At 42.5% G+C, this 23177-nt stretch overlaps 1 protein-coding gene across 2 annotated transcripts in view; it reads right to left on the minus strand.

Moving 5' to 3' along the window:
• The window catches only part of SPTBN2 (spectrin beta, non-erythrocytic 2), a 258802-nt gene that overhangs the window by 40162 nt on the left and 195463 nt on the right, over positions 1-23177 (minus strand). For both annotated transcript variants that reach the window (XM_088468300.1, XM_088468301.1), the window contains 15 exons: positions 19743-19894; positions 16966-17139; positions 15373-15464; positions 14912-14992; positions 14461-14576; positions 13646-13758; positions 11839-12026; positions 5058-5175; positions 4803-4961; positions 3861-4163; positions 3601-3754; positions 2580-3450; positions 1816-1953; positions 339-1095; positions 44-246 (listed from right to left, as the gene is read on the minus strand). In XM_088468300.1, coding sequence (XP_088324426.1) covers positions 44-246; positions 339-1095; positions 1816-1953; positions 2580-3450; positions 3601-3754; positions 3861-4163; positions 4803-4961; positions 5058-5175; positions 11839-12026; positions 13646-13758; positions 14461-14576; positions 14912-14992; positions 15373-15464; positions 16966-17139; positions 19743-19894 — 3619 coding nt within the window. The remainder of the gene's footprint in view (positions 1-43; positions 247-338; positions 1096-1815; positions 1954-2579; positions 3451-3600; positions 3755-3860; positions 4164-4802; positions 4962-5057; positions 5176-11838; positions 12027-13645; positions 13759-14460; positions 14577-14911; positions 14993-15372; positions 15465-16965; positions 17140-19742; positions 19895-23177) is intronic.

The following is a 23177-nucleotide window of genomic DNA, read 5'->3' on the forward strand; positions in this document are numbered from 1 at the left end:
CAAGGCTAATACTGGTTGTTGTAATGGAACTGGAGGTAAGTACCTTTCATCAATGGAAGTGACCTTCTCCTGAATCTTGTCAGAGTTGACATTTTGCTCTTGAATGAGCTTCTTCCCTGATTCTACCAGACCACGGATCTTCTCATCATTGGCATCCATGGTTGTCATGAAGTCCTCATGACGTTTGATAGCTGCTTCAGCCGCCTGAAGAGTGGTGGGCATTTCCGTGTGGGAAAGGACATACTCCTAAAAGAAGGTAGAGTAAACAGGAGGTTTGAAAACAATAAGTCATGTACTACTGCGCATAGCCACTAAACTCAAAACATGTTTTGACTCACCTGGTTATTTAGGAATCCCTCCACTTGCTTTGTATCTCTCAGGAACACTTGGAAGCTGTATCCCTGAGATAGCAGCTGGTGCCTGTTCTCCCACATTTGTCCTAGCTCATTCCAGCCAGTGTCCAGAGCCTTCAGCCTTTGCTGAAGAAACATGTATTGGGCATCTGTCTGACCAAGAGTCACTTCCTCACCAACATCTCCCACTCTCTTGTAGTCAGCTCCATTGCGATCAATATCATTTTTTATGCTTTGATGTTGCGCAAGCAAGCGTTCTGCCTCCACCAGGTCAGCTGGGACATCCTCAGATGCAACTGCTGTCTGTGCTCGGGATAGCCAGCTCTGGAAGTCATCCAGATCACGCAAAAAGCCTTGCAGCTTGCTAGCTTCCCCTAATGTTTCTTCTCTTTTTTTCATTGTATCCTTTAATTCACCCCATGTTTCATCTATCTTAGCTAAACGACCAGTAATGTCAGAGGCCTTGTCTGGGTGTCCTGAAGCAAGCTTTTCTGATTCTGCACGGAGGTCATCAACTTTACTTTGTATGGCCTCCAAATCACGCTCCATGCCTGTAAGCTTTCGCTGAAGAGCAGTAACTCCTGCCAAGTCATTTCCAAGGCTCTGTGTGGATTCAATGACCTTGGTCTTTTCTCGCATCCAACACACCGTCTCATTACATTCCAGGTGATAATTCTGAATATCAAGTGCAGAATCCAGGGCATTTCTCTTCTGTCCAACAAGCTGACGGAAGTGATTCCAACTGCAAAGATTTAAAATGGATTATTTAAACCATAGTTTATTGTCAGTTAAATATTTTATAAAATGTTCACTCAATTTAAGACAAATAGTTTTTCCAAAAACATAAACAATTAAAATTGGTACAATTGTTAAGGGGAACAAATATGTATTCTCAAATTAAGAATCTCTATTCATGGTTGAACAGATTATAAACTGCAAAATAAAAATGGAAAGTGTATGTAATATAGTAGGAGTTTAATAAGGCCATGCAAATAGTGTAAAGAGGGTTAGAAAACAAAATTGGCTATCTAATGTGACATGGCAAGGTGGGTGTTCTATACACATGGAGAAAGCTAAATATTGCTTTATCTTTTGGGAATAGCCTGCTTTGAACTCATAATAGTCCCAAATATATGTAAAAATATTGTTCTAAGACATTTAAAAAAATAATTTTCGGATTCTTCCATTTTTGCTGCATTTTACCCAAGAAAATGTGCTTGTATTAGAAAACTTTAATAACCAGAAGTGTGGAGGGGCAAGTTATAGAAGACAAACCGATGGACTGTCTATATACTTTCTATTAGACTACAGAAGGGAAATCTCAATTCAGAAACTATGCACAGACATGTAAATGTTCCTTTCCCTGCTAAGAGGTTACTTAACCAACTATACAAACTAGGCAGTATGTGCTATTTCGCAAACCGTCACTATTAAATTTGTTAGATTATACACAAATCCTCACCGTGCATTTAACTGATCCTGCATGTCCCGGATGCTTTCCTCATTTCTCTGGTCGGTGCTCAGCAGCTGTCCAGCCACTTCATTTACAGATGCTATTCTGGAAGCCAGATTGTTCATCTCTGCCTCCAGGGTCTCAAACCTACAAATAAAACAGGTAAAGTTTAACCATCAATAATTGAAAGAAAACTATTTCAACAGAAAATATTGTAGGTTATACATTTTTAAACTGCAAACTATCCTGTTCCATCCAATTTCACCAATTTAAAGGTAGATTTACTAACCAGAGTTTTGTCAAAGCTGCTGACAAACGCCAGACTGGTTTAGCAATTATTTCTGTTGCCGCTTAAAATCCATCAGTCAAAGCCAATAAATATTGTCATTTTGGACAGAAACTGGTTTAGTAAATCTACTACTTTGCATCAATTAATAGTTAAGCAGAGGAGTATCTGTAGCATTTCTGGATTTCCCAGCTCGCAGTACTAGCCTAATGCGAATATCTTCTCTGCATTGAGAAGACAAGAAATAGATCACTGACCAATCTAGCTACTAGAATAGCCAAAATAAACACAATGGGGTAAATGTAATAGCCTGCAGGCATTGGCGAGTACCGTGGAAGACTGGACAATGTTTTAAAGTAGCAGCCATCTAATAGGCAAAACCAAACATCGGGCAGCAGTCTTGCACGGAACTTGTGCTATAATTTTATTTATATATAATATATATATACACACATACATACATATACACACACATATATCAAATTACCTTTGCTGGACCACTTCAAGATCTTCAAGCTTTTCTGGGATCTCCATCACATTTAGCCACTGCTCTTTCTCGTCTATCCAGAGAATGCAAGCATCAGCCTCACTGAACATTTTATGAAACGCCAGGGAGTCTTGAAGAGCCTGTTTGCGGTGTGCAGCCAAGGTCACCAACTCTTCATACTGCTGTTCCAATGCCGGGAGTTTTCCATCTACCTCAGGAGAATGAGCGTAAACTGATGGCAGACCACGAGCCTGTTCATGCAAGGCATCAATAGCAGGTCGGTGGTTAAGGATCTCTTCTTCCACATCCTTGTGTTTCTTAATTAACGTTTGTGTGGAATACTCATCATGACCTACATCATTGGTAGAAACTAGCCGCAATGTGTCTAGAATCCAGACTTTAGCATCATTGGCATCTGCTTGGAACTGGTAATAACTATAAGCTTCTCTCAGTTTATGCTCTCTGTCTTCAGCCAGAGCTTCTAACTCCTTCCACTGTCCTCTAACTTCCACCATCTTTTCTTCAATCTCGCCTGCTCCAAAGTGACCTTGTGCCACCAGTTCTTCCCCTTCAGCCATAGTCTGCTGCAAGGGCCCATAACGTCCACTCATTTCATCTCGGAAAGCATTATGTTTGCTGATTAGTCTTAGTGAGCTGGTGAGGTCTTTGCCATAGTCATCAGACAGCAAAAGGCGACTTTGTTCACGTATCCAGGCCTCCTCCTCACCCATCTCCCAGAAGAATTTCCAGAGCCGCCGAGACTCCTCTAATTTGGACCTCCGGGCTGCAGAGAGATTGCAGAGCTCTGCATAGCGCTGATCCAATAGATGTACACGCTTTCTCACCAACTCAGGGTCACATGGTTTGTAACCTAGATCCCAATAAAAAAAAAAGAAAAAAAAGTTCCTATAGAGTTTTCATTGCACATTTCAACATCATACCTTTTTGTCTATTTCACTTCCTTAGCTTTTTCGTTTATTGCTGCCCTTTCTGGAGTGTGTCTCTACTGTTTTCTACATACCTTCATCATCTGCCATGAATTTCTGAGCTACTGCCCCAACGGATTTAACACGCTCTGCTTGAACAGCGATGTCGGCCTCCACTAGCATGTGAGTTTGGAGAAGATCTTCCACACCATGAAGGTGTTTGCCATAATCTTCAGACTGCAGGCGGCCCTGTTATTGGAGACAAATGTGTTCAGTTATGAATTTCCAACATATACCCAAGCCATACACGGTGCACAACAAAGGCTTTTAGTGTCTCCACCATTTGATCTCATACCTTCATATCATCCGTCCAGTCCATGAGGTAAAGCAGGTCTTGGAACATTCTCTGAAGCTCGAGGTTCATTAAAAGCCTATGACGTCTGGCTGCTACCAGCTCCTTTAGATAATCCCATAAACGGGTAACATTACTCTTGCGGGCCAAAATCCTTCGAATGTCATGATAATTCTCTGCCTCTAGTTCATCTGCCACTGCATTTACAGCTTGTACCCGCTCACTGTACGCAACAATGTCGGTCTCGATGGCTTCGTGTTTCCGCACGGCAGCTTCAACTGCAGCTAGGTCCACCCCAAAGTTATCCTATCAGGCAAGAGGGGAGAAAGACAGACAGTATGGGGTTATAGTTCCTAACAACACTAAATTAAGAGCTTTGGCCTCTGTATTTAAATGCATATAAATAACCCAGATGAAAGCAGCCATGTTTGATGTGAAATAATGTTATGCTAAAAAGTTTACTCAAAGAGCTACCATAAGGTGAGTAACAAATATATCTTTAAAAAAAAAGAAAAAGATCAATTCCATGATTCTCACACATTACCTCTACACAGCCAAGAAACAGTCAGACAATTAACACAAATCTCTTTCCTATGTGATACAAGGGCTGGATTAAGGGGAGGGTGACAGGGGCGGTTGTCCCTTGGCCCCCACATAGGGTCAGTGTGAACCTGCCAGGAGCAAGTGTCTAGCGGCACCTTTTCCCAGATGGGAGCTCAGCTGCCGTGGCTCTGTATTCTTTCTGCATGCAGCTCCACAGTCAGTGCTGCTGCATATAGCGCAGAGCGGCTCCTGAGTCCCCTCATCAGCATCACGTAACATGGGGCATGCTCCATGTGGCTTGGAGGGGGCCCCTCACAATTTAGTTGCCCCAGGGCCCTCACAAGTCTTAATCCGGCCCTGTGAACAAAGCTCATAAAAAAATTAGGTGAAGGTGTTAAGTACCTGGGAGACTAGGCGCTGGTTCTCACTCAGCCAGGTTTCTCTCATGGCTGCCTTACGATCAAATCTAGCTGCCAGCTGCTCTAATTTCTCCTGGCGAATCAGCTCATTGCGAAGTGCAAGTTCTCGTTCATGTTCTGCCTTCTCTAGGCGCTCCCAGGCCTAATGGAAAAAATTACATTCCATCATCTCAATAAGTGCAGATAGAAATTGTATTTACAAATCTAAAACAAAAATAACAGGCAATGACAATTTTACCTTGTTTATATCAGATATAAGCTTTCCTTCTCTCGGAATATATACTTTCTGATTATTTGCTCTCATTTTACTCTGGATGGTAAAGAGAAGAACTTCTAAATTTCCTTTTTCTGTGAACCTAAAAAGTAAGCAATAAGATTATTATACAATGTGTAAAGAAAGCAGATCACAAAGGAATAAAGTTATAGGGTAAAGGATCTGAAGAGAATTCTGAATGAACAGTATTGGTACGGAGGCTCTAAAAGCAGCATTCAGGTAGAAGTCTAATGACCCAAATTGCCCAGGCTTTAACCTATGGAACACACGCAGGAGCCACAGAGCAGGGGAAACATTATTGGATCTATTACTTTCAAGATAAATCCCAAGTAAGCATAATCCTACAGTTCCATTGGCTGATAGAACCAACATATATGGATGAATACTGCAGGGTGGTCAGTAAAGTTTGTAGGTCATATTCAGAAGTAGTATGTGTGACAAAACAAATACTAAAGCAAAGCAGCTGGGAAAGAAGAGTCCTGTTATAGACAAGCTGGAGCTCTACCCTCCTTACTACATATATCCTGCCTACTGCTCCAGACATCGATGGTACTTACACGTATAACTATGAAAGAGCGGGATTTGAAAGACGGAGAATATTGCCAGATTTGACTCCTGGATTTAAAAACGGCAATAGCATGCAATGTAAAACAAACCTGAATTAACATTTATTACTATTGCAGTTTTGAATTCAGCGGTCAATGCGACAGAGAATTGTCAGCTTTGAACACCTACTGTTTAGTAAATATTCCTCTTGATCTGGCACACTATACCATGGCAATACAAAATCGTGGTTGCTCATGATCAACTTAAGTTTTTCACAGGTGCTTTGCAAAGAGAGGGGTTTACCCTAGGCTAGAAAAAAATGTTTCCTCCAGCACACTGCACAAAAACCAGCAAAAGACTGGACTACTACAAAATAATAGATATTCAGAGATCTTTGTTGCATATATTTGCAAATACATTGTCAAGCGACGGGCCACGTCAAGGCTTCTCTGTCCACTATGCCATGGACCTGCTGGCAGTCTGGTTCCGCTGATCAGCGGAACCAGTGGAGAATGGTAAGAAGAACATACTGCGGTGACTAAGTGTTGCACAGCTGCTTCTAGAACCCTTACACTACTTGGGTAATTGCAGAAGTTACCATGCGGTATTTATGCCTATCACAGCAGTATGCCGTAATTGTTTATTGTCCTCCAGAGAGGAGCTTGCTAACATTTTCTCCTACACCCACTAACAGACCATGATTGCGATTGTAACTGCTCCATGGTTATAGGATTCATGTACAGTTGGATGTGCATTTTTTTTTCTTGCTAAATACACATTTCTGTACGGTATATACTGTATACACTTTACGCTTCGAGAGGAGGGACAGGCAATTATAGGAACAAGTACAGAATAGGCATGTCAATTGTCAACGGAAATGCAGCATATTTAAAAGGAATGCCAAAGAAATACCTGTCAGGAAGAGTAAGTTTTGTGAGTGCATGTCTCCTGCTGACATACATGTGCTGATGATGATCATTGTGTACTGGACTAACAACTGGAATCCCTGGATTTTGATTTTTATTATTCTTTTTGTATCAAACCTTCGAGTGAGATAATTTGCCCTTAACAACCAATCAGTTTCTAAATGTCATTTTATAAACTAATGCCGGGCATACACTATACAATTATCTGCCAGATATCTGTCCAATCTGGCTGGTTGGAATGAAAACCTGGTAACGTGTGGAAGCAAATGACAGTCGATCATATGGTTTTAAACACTGTAAAGCGGACAAAAAAACAATTGTTCAAATTTGTGCGTTTTAACTAGTTTGTCTGAACGACCATTTTTGTCTGTTTTCCAGGGTTTGTGAGCAAATGGTCGATTGTCATTTGCTCCCATACATTACCAGGTGTTCATTCCAACCAGCCAGATTGGACGGATATCTGACAGATAATTGTATAGTGTGAGATAAATGATAACTAGAAGCTGATTGGTTGCTGTGGTCAACTTACTTCCTTTATCTCTCTTGAAGGTTTGATACATCTCTCCCTAGTCTCTTATCACCATTACTTCAGTTCAGCATCTTTCTGGCCGTTACTAGAGATTTGTATTTTACAGAGCATCACAACTGGTACTGAAAAAATAATGTCCATTACTACAGATGTTGGATTTGGAATATATTACCATAGTTTGCATTCTAGTTGTCATTACTATTACTGCTGCTTCCACTGCTATAAGCTGTAAGACTGGTTGCATGATTACACAATTTAAATAATAAAAACCATCAAGCAATATAAAAAACTTTTTAAGCCTTAAAATAACAAACAAAGCAAGCAGGGTGTCACGCCTCAGTTTTTAATAATACTGCTCAATTTTTTAAACCTACATGACAGATGCAGCCTAATGTATGCAATTTGGCAATCTTTGATTCAGCACCTTATACAAGATTTCAAAAAAAAGAAACAAGATAAAAAAAAAAAAAAAAAAGAGTCTGTCTGGAACTAGCGAGAATGTGAAAAAGTTGCAGGAAGATTACAATAATACGGAAATGCTTTTGTTATCTTCAAAAGTTTTTTGGCACAGCAGACAGTGCAGGATTAAGAACAGATGGAGCTACACGTTTATGACAATTCACTTAAACACAGGTAGGATGTTGACTTGGGCAGAAAGCCAACATATGAAGTCAGATAAATTCCCCCTTAGAAGTATCTTAGAAATTATTCAATTGTGATTGTATATGTCTTTCTAGATAGTTCAACAATGTTCCAACAAGTTTTTATTACGATGGGAATGTTTTAGCTGTGACATAATCATCTTGTAGGTCTAATGATGTGAACAAACCAGCTAATCTGAATGTATCCATTTCACATAGAATTTTTTTTTTTTTTTTTAAACACAATGTTCGGTAGATAGATTTTCAACCCAAAACACTAATCTTTAAAAAACATAATAATAATAAAAAAAATCTTTATGGATGTTTTACAACTGTACAGCCTCAGGGCCTAATTCAGACCCGCCCGCGAGCGTAGGACGCTCGCAAGCGGGACGATTGTGCCCTAATGCGCATGAGGGAGGGAGCTCCGTCGTGCGCATGCGCGAGACCCAGATAGCGACAGCCAAGCTGTCGCTCCGGGTCTCGCACCAAAGGGGGCGTGCTGTCGATGGTGACTGACAGCACGCCCCCTTTGGTGGGCGTGCCAGGGGCGTGGCTGCCAGACGGAGGCTTTCCCATGGGAATGCCTACCGTCTGGGTCCGGCCCCACTGACATCACTAGTGATGTCAGTGGGAGTGATTTTGGCTCTGATAGAGCCAAAATCACTCCAGGGCTTGCGGCCACGAGACCTTACCGCAGGGTCTCGTCGCAAGCCCGATGGTCGCGATGGTCTTGACCATCGCGACCATCATCATGGACACTCGCATAAGCTGTGGGTGGTAACCCACAGCTATGCGAGCGTCCAAGAGGCCGCTCCATTTTTAGGTAGGAGGGCCCTCCGGCTCTGAATCAGGCCCTCAGTTCCTGCAACGGTTACGTTAACCTTTCAACAGGCCTGGATTTGTGATGAGGTCACACAGACATTCATTGCATGTGTTGTAGGGATCCCTTTTCTAGGGATCTGGTCAGAATGCTGACCGGTTCTGAATGTTGACATGGACTTAATGTCGATAACCAATATATCTACATTAAAAATGTGGACATGGTGAAAATGTTGACATTTAACATGTAAACACCAGAATGACTAAATACAGTTTTGAGTTCGACATATTAATGTCCACATTATGAACATGTTGACATATCAGTTGTCGACCCAAAGCCCATGTCGACATTCTGGTTGTCGACTTTTCATATTACACCCCCTTTTTCACAATGTTGTCATATGATTTTCTGTCTTACGGTGCATACACATGGTACAATAAAAATGCACAATCTGAACGATATCAATCATATCGTTAATATTGTGCAATGGCCCTCATTCAGAGCCGTTCGTTATTTGCGTTCGTTCGTTCAAAAACAAGGGGTGGCTATGCAAATGATCCGTTCGCACATTGCAGTCTGTTCACACCTCTAAGTCTGAACGAGCGAGCAAAACATACGCTCTTTTATTTCTTAAAAACGCCCCCTGGCCGCTCGCACCATACGTCATGTCCGCTATTTATTAGATTAATCGAGTACATCGAACAGGATATGAACTGCTCGCTATTCTTGTGGTTGGTTTTTTCAACCGCTATTTTGCGAGCAGTTCTGAGTTCAAAAAAACCAAGTGACGTGGTCATTGACGCTGCTATATTAATTATGCACACCCATAAAACGCCCGTTTTGACCTTTAAGCACGCCTGCGAACGGATCTCCACTCCCCGTTTTCAAGCACCTTCCCCTGTTACCACCCACATACGCCTCATTCTGTCACTCAAAATAGCAGGCACTCGCTATATTGCGTACAAATGTTTTTCGGCCGCACTGACTGGTTCGCGCATGCGTACTAAAAACCGTACGCATGCGCAGATGCGCGGAAGGAGCGTACTGCCGCTAGCGATTGGCTCTGAATGAGGGCCATTGTTTGGTGCCTCCCAACCCATAACCAACCAGCGATGCGCGGGCACGTATAGACAATAACGATAATCGACCATCGTCCGTGAATGCAGGCCAACCTGGTCGGTATCGACCAGGTTACATATGGACCCACGATCGTTGATCGCGGGATGCTGGCCTGTCGTTTGTGGTGTGCAGAATGATCAATATCGATCATCCAGCACTCCGAGAAGGTGCAGGGAGATCGTTCAGAGATATCGTTATCGCCGATGATCTTCCCGTGTGTATGCACCATAATGTGTGCCTACCAGCATAAATATATCAATGATCACTTTAGTTGCTTAACGTCATATGAATTTGTCGGCAGCTTTTGTACAGTTTAGTTGCAGCTTACAACTTGGGCTACTCCCTATTATGCTAAACTTTTCTTGCTGTTTATCAGACAAAAGTGTGTGTGTGTGTGTGTGTGTGTGTGTGTGTGTGTGTGTGTGTGTGTGTGTGTGTGTGTGTGTGTCTGTCTTTAATGCACGGCCAGAGTTTTGCACCTTGCTGCACCAAATTTGGCATGGTGGTGTAGTTTGACCAGGATTAGATTTCTGCCTAGGTTTGAACTGCATCAGGGCCATACACTCACACACACTCTCGTAAAATCAGTACACTCTTAAATTACACAGGTTTTGGGGCTGATGGGCTGGCTTGATACATACACACTTACATTCTCATCTCTTCAAAAGTGTTGTGTTAGATCACTTTCCAACAGCCGCATACATGAAATACAGAGTTAGTCAGCCATCTGTGTTTGCATGATAAACTTTGACATTAAACAGTGTGCATTAGCATTTCACTCAGTGCTTAATCTTACAACAGCCCCCCCAATCCCAGCACCCCCCCCCCGATGGCAGCGCTTATAGGTATGGTCTTCAATGTTGGTCTGCAGAGTGATTTCAGGGGTTGATCCAGTTGCGAACGTAGTGACAGGGATCAGAGATTCCAGATTATCGGAAATGTACGCATGACCTGTACCTGTGTATTGCAAGTCTGCAAACAGGCATGCAGTCCGGCAGCAGCCTGCTGCCATTTCTGGGCGGGGAGGGGCGGAGATGGCCTCTGTTTCCCAAAAGAGAGACTTGTCAGCACCGTTGGATGGGGGGGTGGAGAGGCCAGGATTGACGGTGAATTCCTGGCCTATTTTACTAACTTACAGCAGCCGGCTTGCATGTCCCCATGGTCACTCAGCCGGCTGAAGGGATTGCAGATGATCCGATGCTGCATCCATGGAGCAACCCGGATCAGTAATGCATTACCATGTTACAGAGATCGCAGCAACTAACATGTTAGCAGCTGTGATAGCATATCCATCTGCAGCTGGATCACCCCCTCTATTCTGCAGTGATATAGGAAACTGAAGTGAGTTCGGAAAGCTATACTGATTTCTGTTCTGTAAGTCAGTATGCTCCCGATATAATCCATTCCACACGGTATGAGAGTACGCTGCCTGCACTGTCATTTACTCCTAATTTGCAAAGTTATCCAGGTTATAGGCAAGAACAATGTAAAAAAAAATGAAGGCTGCAGGTGTACTTCTGGGTCCAGTCTTCAACCCAGGTATCCAAGCTGAAGACTGAAGAGAAGACTGGAAACATGGAGAACATATAACTCACTCAGGGGTTTATGTATCAAGCAGTGAAAAAGTGGACCAGCAACCAATCAGCTTTGAAGTAACATATATCAAGTACAGTCTATAAAATAATAGGTAGGAGCTGACTGTTTGCTATGGGCAACTTCTCCATGCTTTTCTATGCTTGATGCATAAACCCCTCAGTTACCAAATAGCACCAACTGAAAAAATCTTTAATCACTTTTGTAATGTAGAACAGCATTTGCTGTGAAGTCATTTACACCATAGGGGACAATATATACTGCAATATTATCTACGCCATCCACACAGCTAATGAACTACCAACGGTATGTAGTCAGTTTGTCGGCATTCAGAATGTCAACATGGATTGAATAGTCATTCACAATGTCGACAATGACAATGTTGACATTGTGAATGTTGACACACCATTTTGTGGTTAGGCTGCAATCAGGGTTAGGCTTAGACTAACCTTGATCAGGAAATCCTATTGTTGACAAAATATACCACACCTCTATTACCTCCAGCATGTGCTGCTCTGTAAACAGCGACTGAATGAGCCAGTCTAAGGGCCCCAGTAAAATAACTCACTTGGGAGGCTTTTCCACTGTTCGGTAGGTGTTGAAGGCTTGCAGCTGGTTTTGAACACCATTCAAGGAGTTGGCCAACTTTCGATCATTGAGTGTAATAATCATCTGCTCAATCCACTGCAGAAGATCAGATGCCAGGCGTTCATAATTCTCAATTAGCTGGTCTGCTTCAATTGCATGGTCCAACACCTGTGATGGGATGAAAAAAGTCAAGTGCACATAAGGACAAAAGCATAATTGAGAAGTGGTCAGCAGCGTAACAGCAACTGGTGTCTGGCAGAACGATTTCCATGGTTCTGCCTCGCCTACAGAAAGTTTCAGCGAGTTGAGATCAGATGAAAAGGCAAAAAGAGCTCACCATGCAGTGTATAGCACTTGTGATGTGCCAGTCAACATGGTGACCACTTGAATTGAGGCCACTTGATACGTTTCACATGTACACTTCCCCCAACAATAACTATGCTTTGAGAACATAAAAAGAATTAGGCTAAGGCATGGAATATAATGAAGATGTGATCCAGTCAATTACATGCACAGTTTATAGGTTTAAATGTGGCTGTGCTAGTAAACATTTGAGTCTCCCATATCCAAAATGCTTGGGACCAGGGGTATTTTGGATAACAGAATATTCCATATTTTGGAATAATTGCATATCATAATGAAATATCTACAATATACACACAGAATGAATTTATGTGTTATATACACCATATACACACAGCCTGCAGGTAATTTTAGACAATATTTTCAATATTATTGTGGCTCAAGCAAAGTTTGTGTACATACATGAAATTCATTTATGTTTCATATACACCCTATACACACAGCCTGAAGGTAATTTTATACAATATTTTTAATAATTTGTGCCTCAGACAAAGTTTGTGTACATTGAACCAGCAAAAATCAAAGGTTTCATTATCTCAGTCATGCCAAAATGATTCCGTATTTCGGAATATTTGGATATGGGAGACTCAACCTGTATAGATGTGTTCTTATACGTCGCACTAAAAAGCCCCTCACAGGAGCACCAAGTCCCGTTAGTCTCTGCTTGCGCTAGTGTGTGTGTTTTTTTTTTTTTTTTTACCAAAAATGCATTTAAGTCGCACCAGCAGACTGCGCTTATTAATTTGCTATGCAGCACTTGTATATCTGTTTGTGAATACAATACGAAATGCTACAATGTGGCAGCCGGCAGCTTTTTTCATTCCAAGTTCCATTGTGCTTCATATACAGACTCCGGTGCGCACAGATATACAAGTGTCACATATCAATTACTCAGCACAGTCTGCTGGTGCGCCCTAGTTGCATTGCATTGCGACTTAGACGCATTTTCAGCAAGAAAGACCCCCAGTACCAGCAGAGTAGCACAGGACCTGGCGGCTCACTCACGCCAGGCAAGTAGCGCTGTGTGGCATATTGAGGCTAGATGTATGAGGACACGTCTGTACATATGAACACACTCAGGTCATTCTGTGCACAAGATAAGCCACATTCCCCGGAGAGACAGGGTACAAGGAAAATGAATCCGTCATTTCAACACAGGTGACATCATTCCCCAGAAACTATCCTCTCACTTCTTCCCATATTTTAATGAAGACTGAATCACCCCAGTTGATACAATTGCTTAGCATGATAAAGGACATGCCCAAAACATGACAATTCACACCCCATGCCTATTACACTATTACTAGCAATGTACGCCCACATGACAAAAGGTTTCTCTCAAGATACAAATAACATAATTCCTCAAATGACAGTCGGTCAGGACAAACATTCATTAGTATTTTAGCACAGGTACAGAGACACACCTTGCCAATACGCTTCCCCTCCACTGCCAGCGCCTTCATCTTTGAAAAATAATGATAAAATGTTGCCACATAAGTTATGATGGATTTCTCATCTGGTTGATCCACATTTACATCTAAAGAAACAAAAAAGGTCAAGATTTTAATTAAACTTGTACGCTAGCAACACACCTTATGTGTCAGTGACTGAATAAAACTAACACACTTATACAAAAACAATATCAACCCTTTAAAATGTTCTAGTAACAGTTATTTCTAAATCCTAACAGTTTTTACTTCAAAATCAAACAGCGTTTATTTGGTTACTTCTAAATTGTGTTACAACAGACGACCCAAGGGGGGTTTATGCAGGAATAAACGCAAGCTGGCACAGAACCAAATGCGTCTATTCGCCCACTGTAAAATACTCATCTACAGTATGTGGCATGACTGCCCCAACCTGTAGCCATCATCATTATTAGTGCACACTTACACAACCCCTAACATTGCTGTAAAAGACGTATAGAAAAACAGGTGTATCTACACATACACACAGATCTGCGTAGCCCACAATTTTGCAGACACTCCCTCACTGAACGTTGCTTATGGAAAAACTCCCCCATTACTACCCAGTTATGCCCCTTCAGTAGAGATGTGACTGAGGTACATCTCAGTATCACCTGTACTTGCGCACGCTTGGTAGACGCAAGATACACTCGGCAAACGCTATGTTCAACTCTATCGGCCCCAGGTTTAATATGCACTAGGAGGAAATGATCATCACGATTACTTGGGTTATAAAACTTGTTTTTGAGAGGCAACTATGAAACGTCTTATACCTTCGGGATCCAGGAGTTTAGTGAGCCCCAACTCTCTCTCAGCGGTGTTGAATGCATTTTGCAAGTTGTGGTGAGCATTGGATTTTTTCAGTGTGTCAAAGTCAATGACGTCTGGCCTAGGTTGGAAGAGAGAAGGGCCTTCTGGTTAACATTTTTCATATAAGTGGATACAGCAGTAATCTTTTATAACTCAGACAAGAACCAGTTATGATCTTCCACGTTTACTGTAACACTTCTAAATTGTTACCTACGTATTGTCATATAAAACATACAGTATATTACAAATTACATCTCACAGCTGTGTTACGGTTGTATTAATGGTCAACTCCCTTATAACAACTCAATTTAGAACACATGTAAAAATAATAAACCATACAACATATTTTATGGTCTCTCCAGAACAACACTGCCTATATATTATCTAGGTACCTACTACATTGCAGGTGCTGACCTGTGTTTGTGTACAATGGCATTAAATGCTAGACCATCACGCCAACTTGTTGTGAAGTTGTGAACATTGACATTTGGATACCTGGAAAACAAGAGAAACACAAAATGAACATTAATGATAGTTGGAAGATTCCAATGATCACAGGAGAACTTTATGAAAAGTTGACAGCCGTCAGCTAAAGGAACCTGTTCATCTGCACAATAAATGACTTGGTTTTAAGACATAACAAAATATAATGTCACCAGTAACTAAAAGATAACTGCAACAAGAGTGATTCCAAGCAAAAGGCAGTAAATGCTTATTATATTTAAAAGTAGAAACGACTCAGTGAAATGAGCTGTCTGGGTACTTACTCAACAAACAATGCAGTGGCCCACAGTGCATTAACGCTTAACAGGATGGTTTACATTAAAATGACAAACACAATTACATTTCCCTTTCTTCAGTCTTTTATTGCTTACCCAGCAGTCTTCATTTGACACCAGAGCAACAAGGCATCCTTAGCAGATTTCTTTTCTTTATTATCTTCTGTCTCAACACTAATATCTTGGATCTGTAAGGCAAATATACTTTTACATGAATTTGAGCATTTCAGATTCTCAACAGTTCTTATCTGCCGATACATTAATAGTCTCATCAGTGCACTCAACAAAGCGGATGGTTAGAGTGTGTGTACCTTGTCTGTAACCTTGCAGAATTACAGGGGTTTATAGTGTAACCCCAAAGAATTCCAACCTCATTGTGCATTAGCTAAATGAACAGCAGTGTTGGAATATATTTGCAATGACGTGATATTTGCGAGTAGGGAAGTTAGTGCAGGGAAAAAAAACAAAAAAAACAACTGCACATCCTCGAAAACTGATCTTCCCGAAGCTTTTGTAAGTCTTTCTTTATCAGAGAGGTGAAGATAAAGAGAGACAACTGATGTGTCAAAGGTTGTTTTGGGGGTACTGTATGTACCAGGCTCATTCTCTCTCTCTCTCTCTCTCTCACGCACACACACACACACTATTAAGTGTTCACTCTATATTGTGTCCACTTTGTAAGCTCCTCTTGGGCAGGGACTGATTAAATATTCTTTGTAAAGCAACATGTAATATGGTACAGTATATTAAAGGATAATAAATACATTTTAATACGGCCTGCAGCATTAAGTGTCGTAAAATATAAATGCTAATACAATACAACAGGTCTATAGTGCTGCTCTTTAAGGGCAAGCTGTACCAAAGAGGAAACTGCTGTTTTGGGGGGGTTTACCTCAATACATATGAATTGCCGCATGCATCAAAAGGGTCCACAGCAGATATCAGAGATAACTGCTTCAGTCCCGCAACACAGCAAGCCCTATAGGTTTCTGCGATGTGGCATATAAAATGCGGATTATTGATACATCTGGCCCCAAGGCACAGAACACTAGTAGGCATGCTGTTAGGAGGCTTTAAGTGATCTGTTAAAATCAAGGACAAAAGTGCAAAGCTTCATCTGCCCCTTTAACCAGCATTGGTTATTTCTGTAACACTTAGCCAATCTATACAGTATATTATTATATTATATATAGTAGGAACTCTAATTTCGGTATAAAAAGTAAGCGATATAGGGCAGGGTGTATCAAGCATCGCATTTTGAATTTAATACATCATGCCACTTACCGCATGCATAACGGCTTTTATTAACGCCATATGCATGTACAACTGTGTTTAAAACCGCAAAGGACAGTTCTTCTGATAAGAGCTGTCTTTTGCAGTGTGAAGACTTCTGACTTTATGTTTTTGGAGGTCTGAACGCATTTTAGCGTTAGACATCCCGCCCTCAATATGACCCAGGAGACCTTCTGTGAATGCACGGTCATTGGAAAATGTGGTAATTCCTGAAAACTGCGGTTTGGAGGTCTGAACGCATTTTAGTGTTAGTACATCCTACCCTCAATATAATTATTTTGCTTAATTCTGCCAATTAGGGCTTGTCTCCTCCTAATGCAGAATATTGTCCATTGCAAAATGTAATGTTCCTAAAAGCAGCACAAACTCCTGTATGTTTCAGCAACACAATATTACCTGGAACCGTAGGATGATAGTCCAAATAAGTCCAAGTGTCAGTCTGTGATTCCCATCCACAATGTCATGTGAACCCATGTTCTCCAAATGGACTTTCTGCTCCTTCAAAAACTGTAGGGCTTTGTCAACATTTTCAAGACAATGAATACGCATGCGACCCTTTGTAGGCTTGGGCTACAAGAAAGTCAGATGAACAATTTATTGTACATGAAAGTCTTATAATACATTACTTAGAGCACCTTTATATAAGCAGAAGGTAAACTGGTTAACAGTGATGCTTTGAAACAATATAACTGAAAATGTTGTTGTAATCATGAAAAGAGTAAAACAAAATGCTAACTAACCAAATAAATTGTACGCTTTTTCCATCTGTTAGTGCACCAGCATTTATCTTTTTATTACTTATTAAAGACAAATAATCCAAGTAAATACAAAGCTAACAATATTCTGTCTTAATAATCATAATTAACTGAAGTTCATTATTTTTTGCAAAATTTATTGGGTTAGTGAAAAAGATAGACTGTAATGTAAATAAAACCACTATCTAGTGCTTTCCCCACCAGAGCCCACAATCACTATCTAGCGCTTTCCCCACCAGAACCCACAATCACTATCTAGTGCTTTCCCAACCAGAGCCCACAATCACTATCTAGTGCTTTCCCCACCAGAGCCCACAATCACTTTCTAGTGCATCCCTCACTGCAGTCCACAATCACTATCTATGGCCACCTCCACCAGTGCCCACAGTTACCATATATAGAACTACCCCCACCAGAGTCCACAATTACTTTTTAATGCTTCCCCCACCAGAGCCCACAATCACTTTCTAGACCCCAGAGGAAGGCCACAGTGGTTGAAACACATTGTGGTACAGACTAACCCCACACACTTCACTGTCCTGAAACAGAAACTCCATAGCATCCTCCGCCAGACAGCAGAAACAGCGCCCGGCATCTTTAACAACCGGAAACAGGGTGTCTGCATAATAGAGCGCCACCAAGTAGACTCTGGCAGGAGGATTGATGCCCCAAAGTGTGTTTACACACGAATCACTGTTGACAGCATCACCTCCAACAAAGAAGCAGCCACCACGGATAAGATCGATGCGCCACGGTGTGTCCACACAGGCACACTGTTGGCAGCATCTCTTACAAGGCAAGGTTAGTCAACCCAGAGACCCAGTGAGCGTCTCGTGCAGACCCACCTTGCTGCAGACAGCTATATCACACCAAGACTTCCGGCCACAACAATCTACTACACAAGACGTCTGGACACAACCAACTATAACATCTACAGCAAGACACACTAGGTTAAGACACAAAAGACAGACACGGAATGCTGCTCTCTGTACACTCCACCCCAAAATCGAACAGCACCAAAGTATGTGATACCATCGATACTATCACATGTGCAAACATCACTGCTGCTAATACAGAAACTTCTATCACAGAGGCATCAGTTGGAACATGAATAGAACATGGTCATCTGCATTATTTATATAGAACACACAACAACAGAGGGGCTGAGGGCCTGATTCAGCAGAGGACGCTAATAAGATCTCATCTGCGATTTCGCATGGAATGCAGCTGCAAAAATATGGCAATAGTTGAAAAGCTTACCCGGGGATAGGGACACCCACTACTGCCTTCTCATCTGCGTCCGACATCACGTACCTGCATAAACATCTGTAACATTGACGCAGATCGGACAGCCATGCGGCCAGTCTGACCTGAGGTCTCAGGATACTATAGCAATCGCAATGGCTAATTTATGCACGCCCATGGAATGGCGTTTAAACACTCAGACAAGCCTGCGTTCACCTAATAATCCCCAGTTACCTCCCCCAAATGCTGACCACAACTTTTAATTTGTGAATGATTCCTATGTGCGTACGTAATCACAAAGCGATCGCGATGCATGCGCAGTGCGACTTACATGTATGCGCAATGGCAAATAACCACCCGATCTGTGTAAATCACAGAATTGTGTCCACTGCTGAATCAGGCTCTGAGTGCAATAGAAAAACCCACCTATCTATCCATTATGAGGTTGGGCTACATCTACTATCAGCAGCACACCCCGCATCATTAGACTAGTACCCCTGTGTACAGGCAACCTCAGTATTTTTTCTAGTGTTTCCCCCACCGGAGCCCACAATCACCGTATATAGGGAGCTCACAATCACTATCTACAGATTCCCCCACCGAACCCCACAATCACTATCTAGGGCTACCCCAACTGGAGCCCATAGTCACTGTATCTAGAGCGACACTCACCTGAGCCCATAGTCATCATAGTTAGAACTCGCGCATCCCCCCTACCCGGAGATCAGTCACCATATCTAGAGCTACCCCTAAATGGGTGGTATTTTGTGAATTATGGATAGAATTTAAGGAAATGGTGGGCATATTTGGGTAGATTATAAAATTGGATGAGTGCTCTAAGGGCATGGTTGAAATTTGTTCTAATTTTTTTTAAATTCTTATTTTTTTATTAATTTTTCAGCTAATGGGAGTTCTGTAAACTATTATGGATTTGAGAACGCATAGCAGTAGAAAGTATCTATAAAACTCTCCCTAATAAATTTCTCTCATAATATTCTCATCCTGATCTATTAAAGGGAAAAAATGTAAACAAAAACCAAAACAACCAACAGCAAAAAAAAACAACCACACTTTAATCTTTCCAAAACAACACTGCACCATTAGGGAAACAACCTTAACAGAAAATAACCACAATCTATACGTATTTTGGTTGCTTCCAAGTACTGTACTCACCAGCTGTTCTCCGGAGAGCACTTCCAGCAGCCGCATTAGCATCCTCCCATCTCGCAGGTCGCTGTACAGATCAGAAATCCTACAAGTGACCCGTGCCAGGTGTGAATTCACCCATTTTGTGAAGGTTTTCTTTTGGACAGCTTCACGCTCATCTACGGAATTGTGAGAGAAAAAATATCACATATATAAAAAAAATGCCAGCAAAGGTCTTACATTCCTATTTCATCTAGGTAAACTATTTTATGAAGTCACAAAAAGCTGTATACTGTATGTTACAATCACCCTGGCAATTAACCCAATATTGCAGTGTGTGTCGCCCCAAAATCAGCATGATTAATCAGATCATTATCAGGCAGCTGGAAGATTACTGTTATTGGTCTTTGTCTACGTTCATGGTCTGACAGCACTAAGCAACCCTAGTGTAAGTCAAAGGTCAATAGGTTGCTCAACAAGAGCTGAGCAGCTCAATCTAATTCAATTTGGCCAACCATGCGTGTGGCCAAATTAGACAGTGATCAGCCCATGTGTGACCAAGCTTAATTCACTTGCTACTTAATTCACTTGCTTCAAATGATGGTAATCGGTGACAACACTATAGCTTATTGGCTCTAAAGCGGCCGGCTGATGTAAAGAATTTAATTCATAAGATAATGAAAAACATTTTAGCAGTGTAAAGAACAATAAAAGCTTTATATGTAGAATACAGAAACAAAAAAAACAAAAAAAGCCATTGAAATAATTCCAAATGCTTTGTAAACCCCAGATTCATGCTATCATATGCAGGAAGCAAATTTGGATTGAGGACTTGAATGTGAACAGATTTGTGAGGAAAGAACATGGCCTATTTCCATACACTGCAATCTAATACCCCTTTTCCACCTAAATTCCGGGTCTGACCCGGAGTTGGAACAAAGGGGGTCATTCAGACCCGCTCGCGAGCGGCAGGACGCTCGCAAGCGGGTCGATGTTCTCCACTGCGCATGCGCACGACGGAGGGAGCTCCGTCGTGCGCATGCGCGAGACCCGGCGAGCGACGGGCTCACCATTGCTCCGGGTCTCGCACCAAAGGGGGCATGCTGTCGATGTTGATTGACAGCACGCCCCCTTTGGTGGAAATGTATCCATTTCACATAGAATTTTTTTTTTTTTTAAACACAATGTTCAGTAGATAGATTTTCAACCCAAAACACTAATCTTTAAAAAACATAATAGTAATAAAAAAAATCTTTATGGATGTTTTACAACTGTACAGCCTCAGGGCCTAATTCAGACCCACCCGCGAGCGTAGGACGCTCGCAAGCGTGTCGATTGTGCCCTAATGCGCATGAGGGAGGGAGCTCCGTCGTGCGCATGCGCGAGACCCAGATAGCGACAGCCAAGCTGTCGCTCCGGGTCTCGCACCAAAGGGGGCGTGCTGTCGATGGTGACTGACAGCACGCCCCCTTTGGTGGGCGTGCCAGGGGCGTGGCTGCCAGACGGAGGCGTTCCCATGGGAATGCCTACCGTCTGGGTCCGGCCCCACTGACATCACTAGTGATGTCAGTGGGAGCGATTTTGGCTCTGATAGAGCCAAAATCACTCCAGGGCTTGCGGCAGCGAGACCCTACCGCAGGGTCTCCGTCGCAAGCCCGATGGTCGCGATGGTCAAGACCATCGCGACCATCATCATGGACGCTCGCTATAGCTGTGGGTGGTAACCCATAGCTATGCGAGCATCCATGAGGACGCTCCAAAAAAAGGTAGGAGGGCCCTGATTCAGAGCGAGCACTCTGGTCAGAGCGTTCAGCTTTGAATCAGGCCCAAAGATCCTATCCGGATCAGACCCGGAATTTTGCCGGCGCCGACTCTGGATATTCCTGAGTCAGCGCCGCTCACACCGCAGTCGGGTCTGCATAGACCCGGCTTTTGCGAAGTGAAAGTGGTCGCTTGGAGATGACGCCATCTCCAAGCGCCACTGAAGCCGGACCAAGCGGCCGGCTAGCAGCGCACTCCAGGTCATCGTGACCCGGAGTGCGCTGTTCTCATAGCAGGGTTTCACGGGCCACGCCAGTTTTAAACCCTGCTAGTTACCTGGGTTGGATTGCACCCGGCGATCCAACTCTCTCCCCTTTTACACCAGGGAGCTGCCCGGGTTAACCCTTCAAAAACCCGGGTTTTAGCTCCGGTGTAAAAGGGGTATTATAGAGTGGAGAGCAAAAGATATGGATCCAAACTTTTAGGACAAAGCAGTTGTAAAATATATATCAAATCCTGTTACAGTATAAAAAACATTTCCCGCATATACATGTATCACACACAAGAACCTGCAGACCAAGTTCATGAACTCATCTCCTGTAGTGTCCATTTCAATTTCCATTTTACTGGTCTTCCCCTTACTAGACTTTTATCCCTACAATCTATTCTGAATGCAGCAACTATACTAATCCTCCTGACTAAATATACCTCTACTGCTGCTTCACTAACTAGTCCTTGGTTGCCTGTAGAGCACAGAAAAATATGCCTTGTAATAAACCAATTAACAAATGCACCTCCCTCAATTGTTTCATAATTTCCTAACTCAACAATACACTCTTGCCCAAGATCTTACTTATTACTTGCACTTCCCATTACCAGGACTCTTTAGGGGGCTGCAGCCACCCCATGCAATTCCCTCCCAAGACTTTCTACTAGCCTTTAAACATTCCCCAATACAATTGAGCTGCCCCCACTGGGATTACCAAAATCCGAACGCCCGATATGCCGGCTCCCCTCTCCCCCACCGGCATGATCGACTGATCCCGCAGTAAGATTAGGGGGTGCGATGTAAAACCCCACAGGTGCGAGCTCGGTCCGACACCATGCCCATATAGCAGTCAAATCGGATCAATCTGTTGCTTTATCGCACTGTGTATATCCCGTTTTACTCTCTTCTAACAAAATTACTTTTATAGATTATGGACATAATTAAGACGCAATATTTACATCCAGAATAGTGTCCATAAATATGCATGTCATCACCCGTGACAAGGAAGCCCTTCATCAGCCAGGTGCTTGTGCAGCCGGTAAGATAAGGCCAATTACTTCTCTACAAGGCTGATCTAAGAAAATATAGTAGTGTGGAAAATGTGATTATGCCAAAATGGCAGCCGTGAAACCCCCATCCTCAACAGGACATGGCAGCCCCTGGGCCAAACACATTTGCTGATTTGGGCCGGCATCTGAGCTGAGGTGCACACTGCCTGTTACCTTAAAATTGGTGTGCGGTCACTTTGCACAGTCAACGGCCTCTTTAGTCATCGTTCCCACCTCCATTTACACTCCTGTCCAGGGTCCAGCCAGAGCGCCTTAGATTTTCAAGATTGGGGAGGAGGACCATTCAGGACCAAATTCTACCTCCTTCTGAGATCTTTCTCTTGGTCCCTGCTTTAGGGAACAGCCCTCTCCTTCTCCAATCTG

This window comes from Taudactylus pleione, unplaced genomic scaffold (genome assembly GCF_031769625.1).
Source record: "Taudactylus pleione unplaced genomic scaffold, aTauple2 ptg000085l, whole genome shotgun sequence".
Lineage (NCBI taxonomy): Eukaryota > Metazoa > Chordata > Amphibia > Anura > Myobatrachidae > Taudactylus > Taudactylus pleione.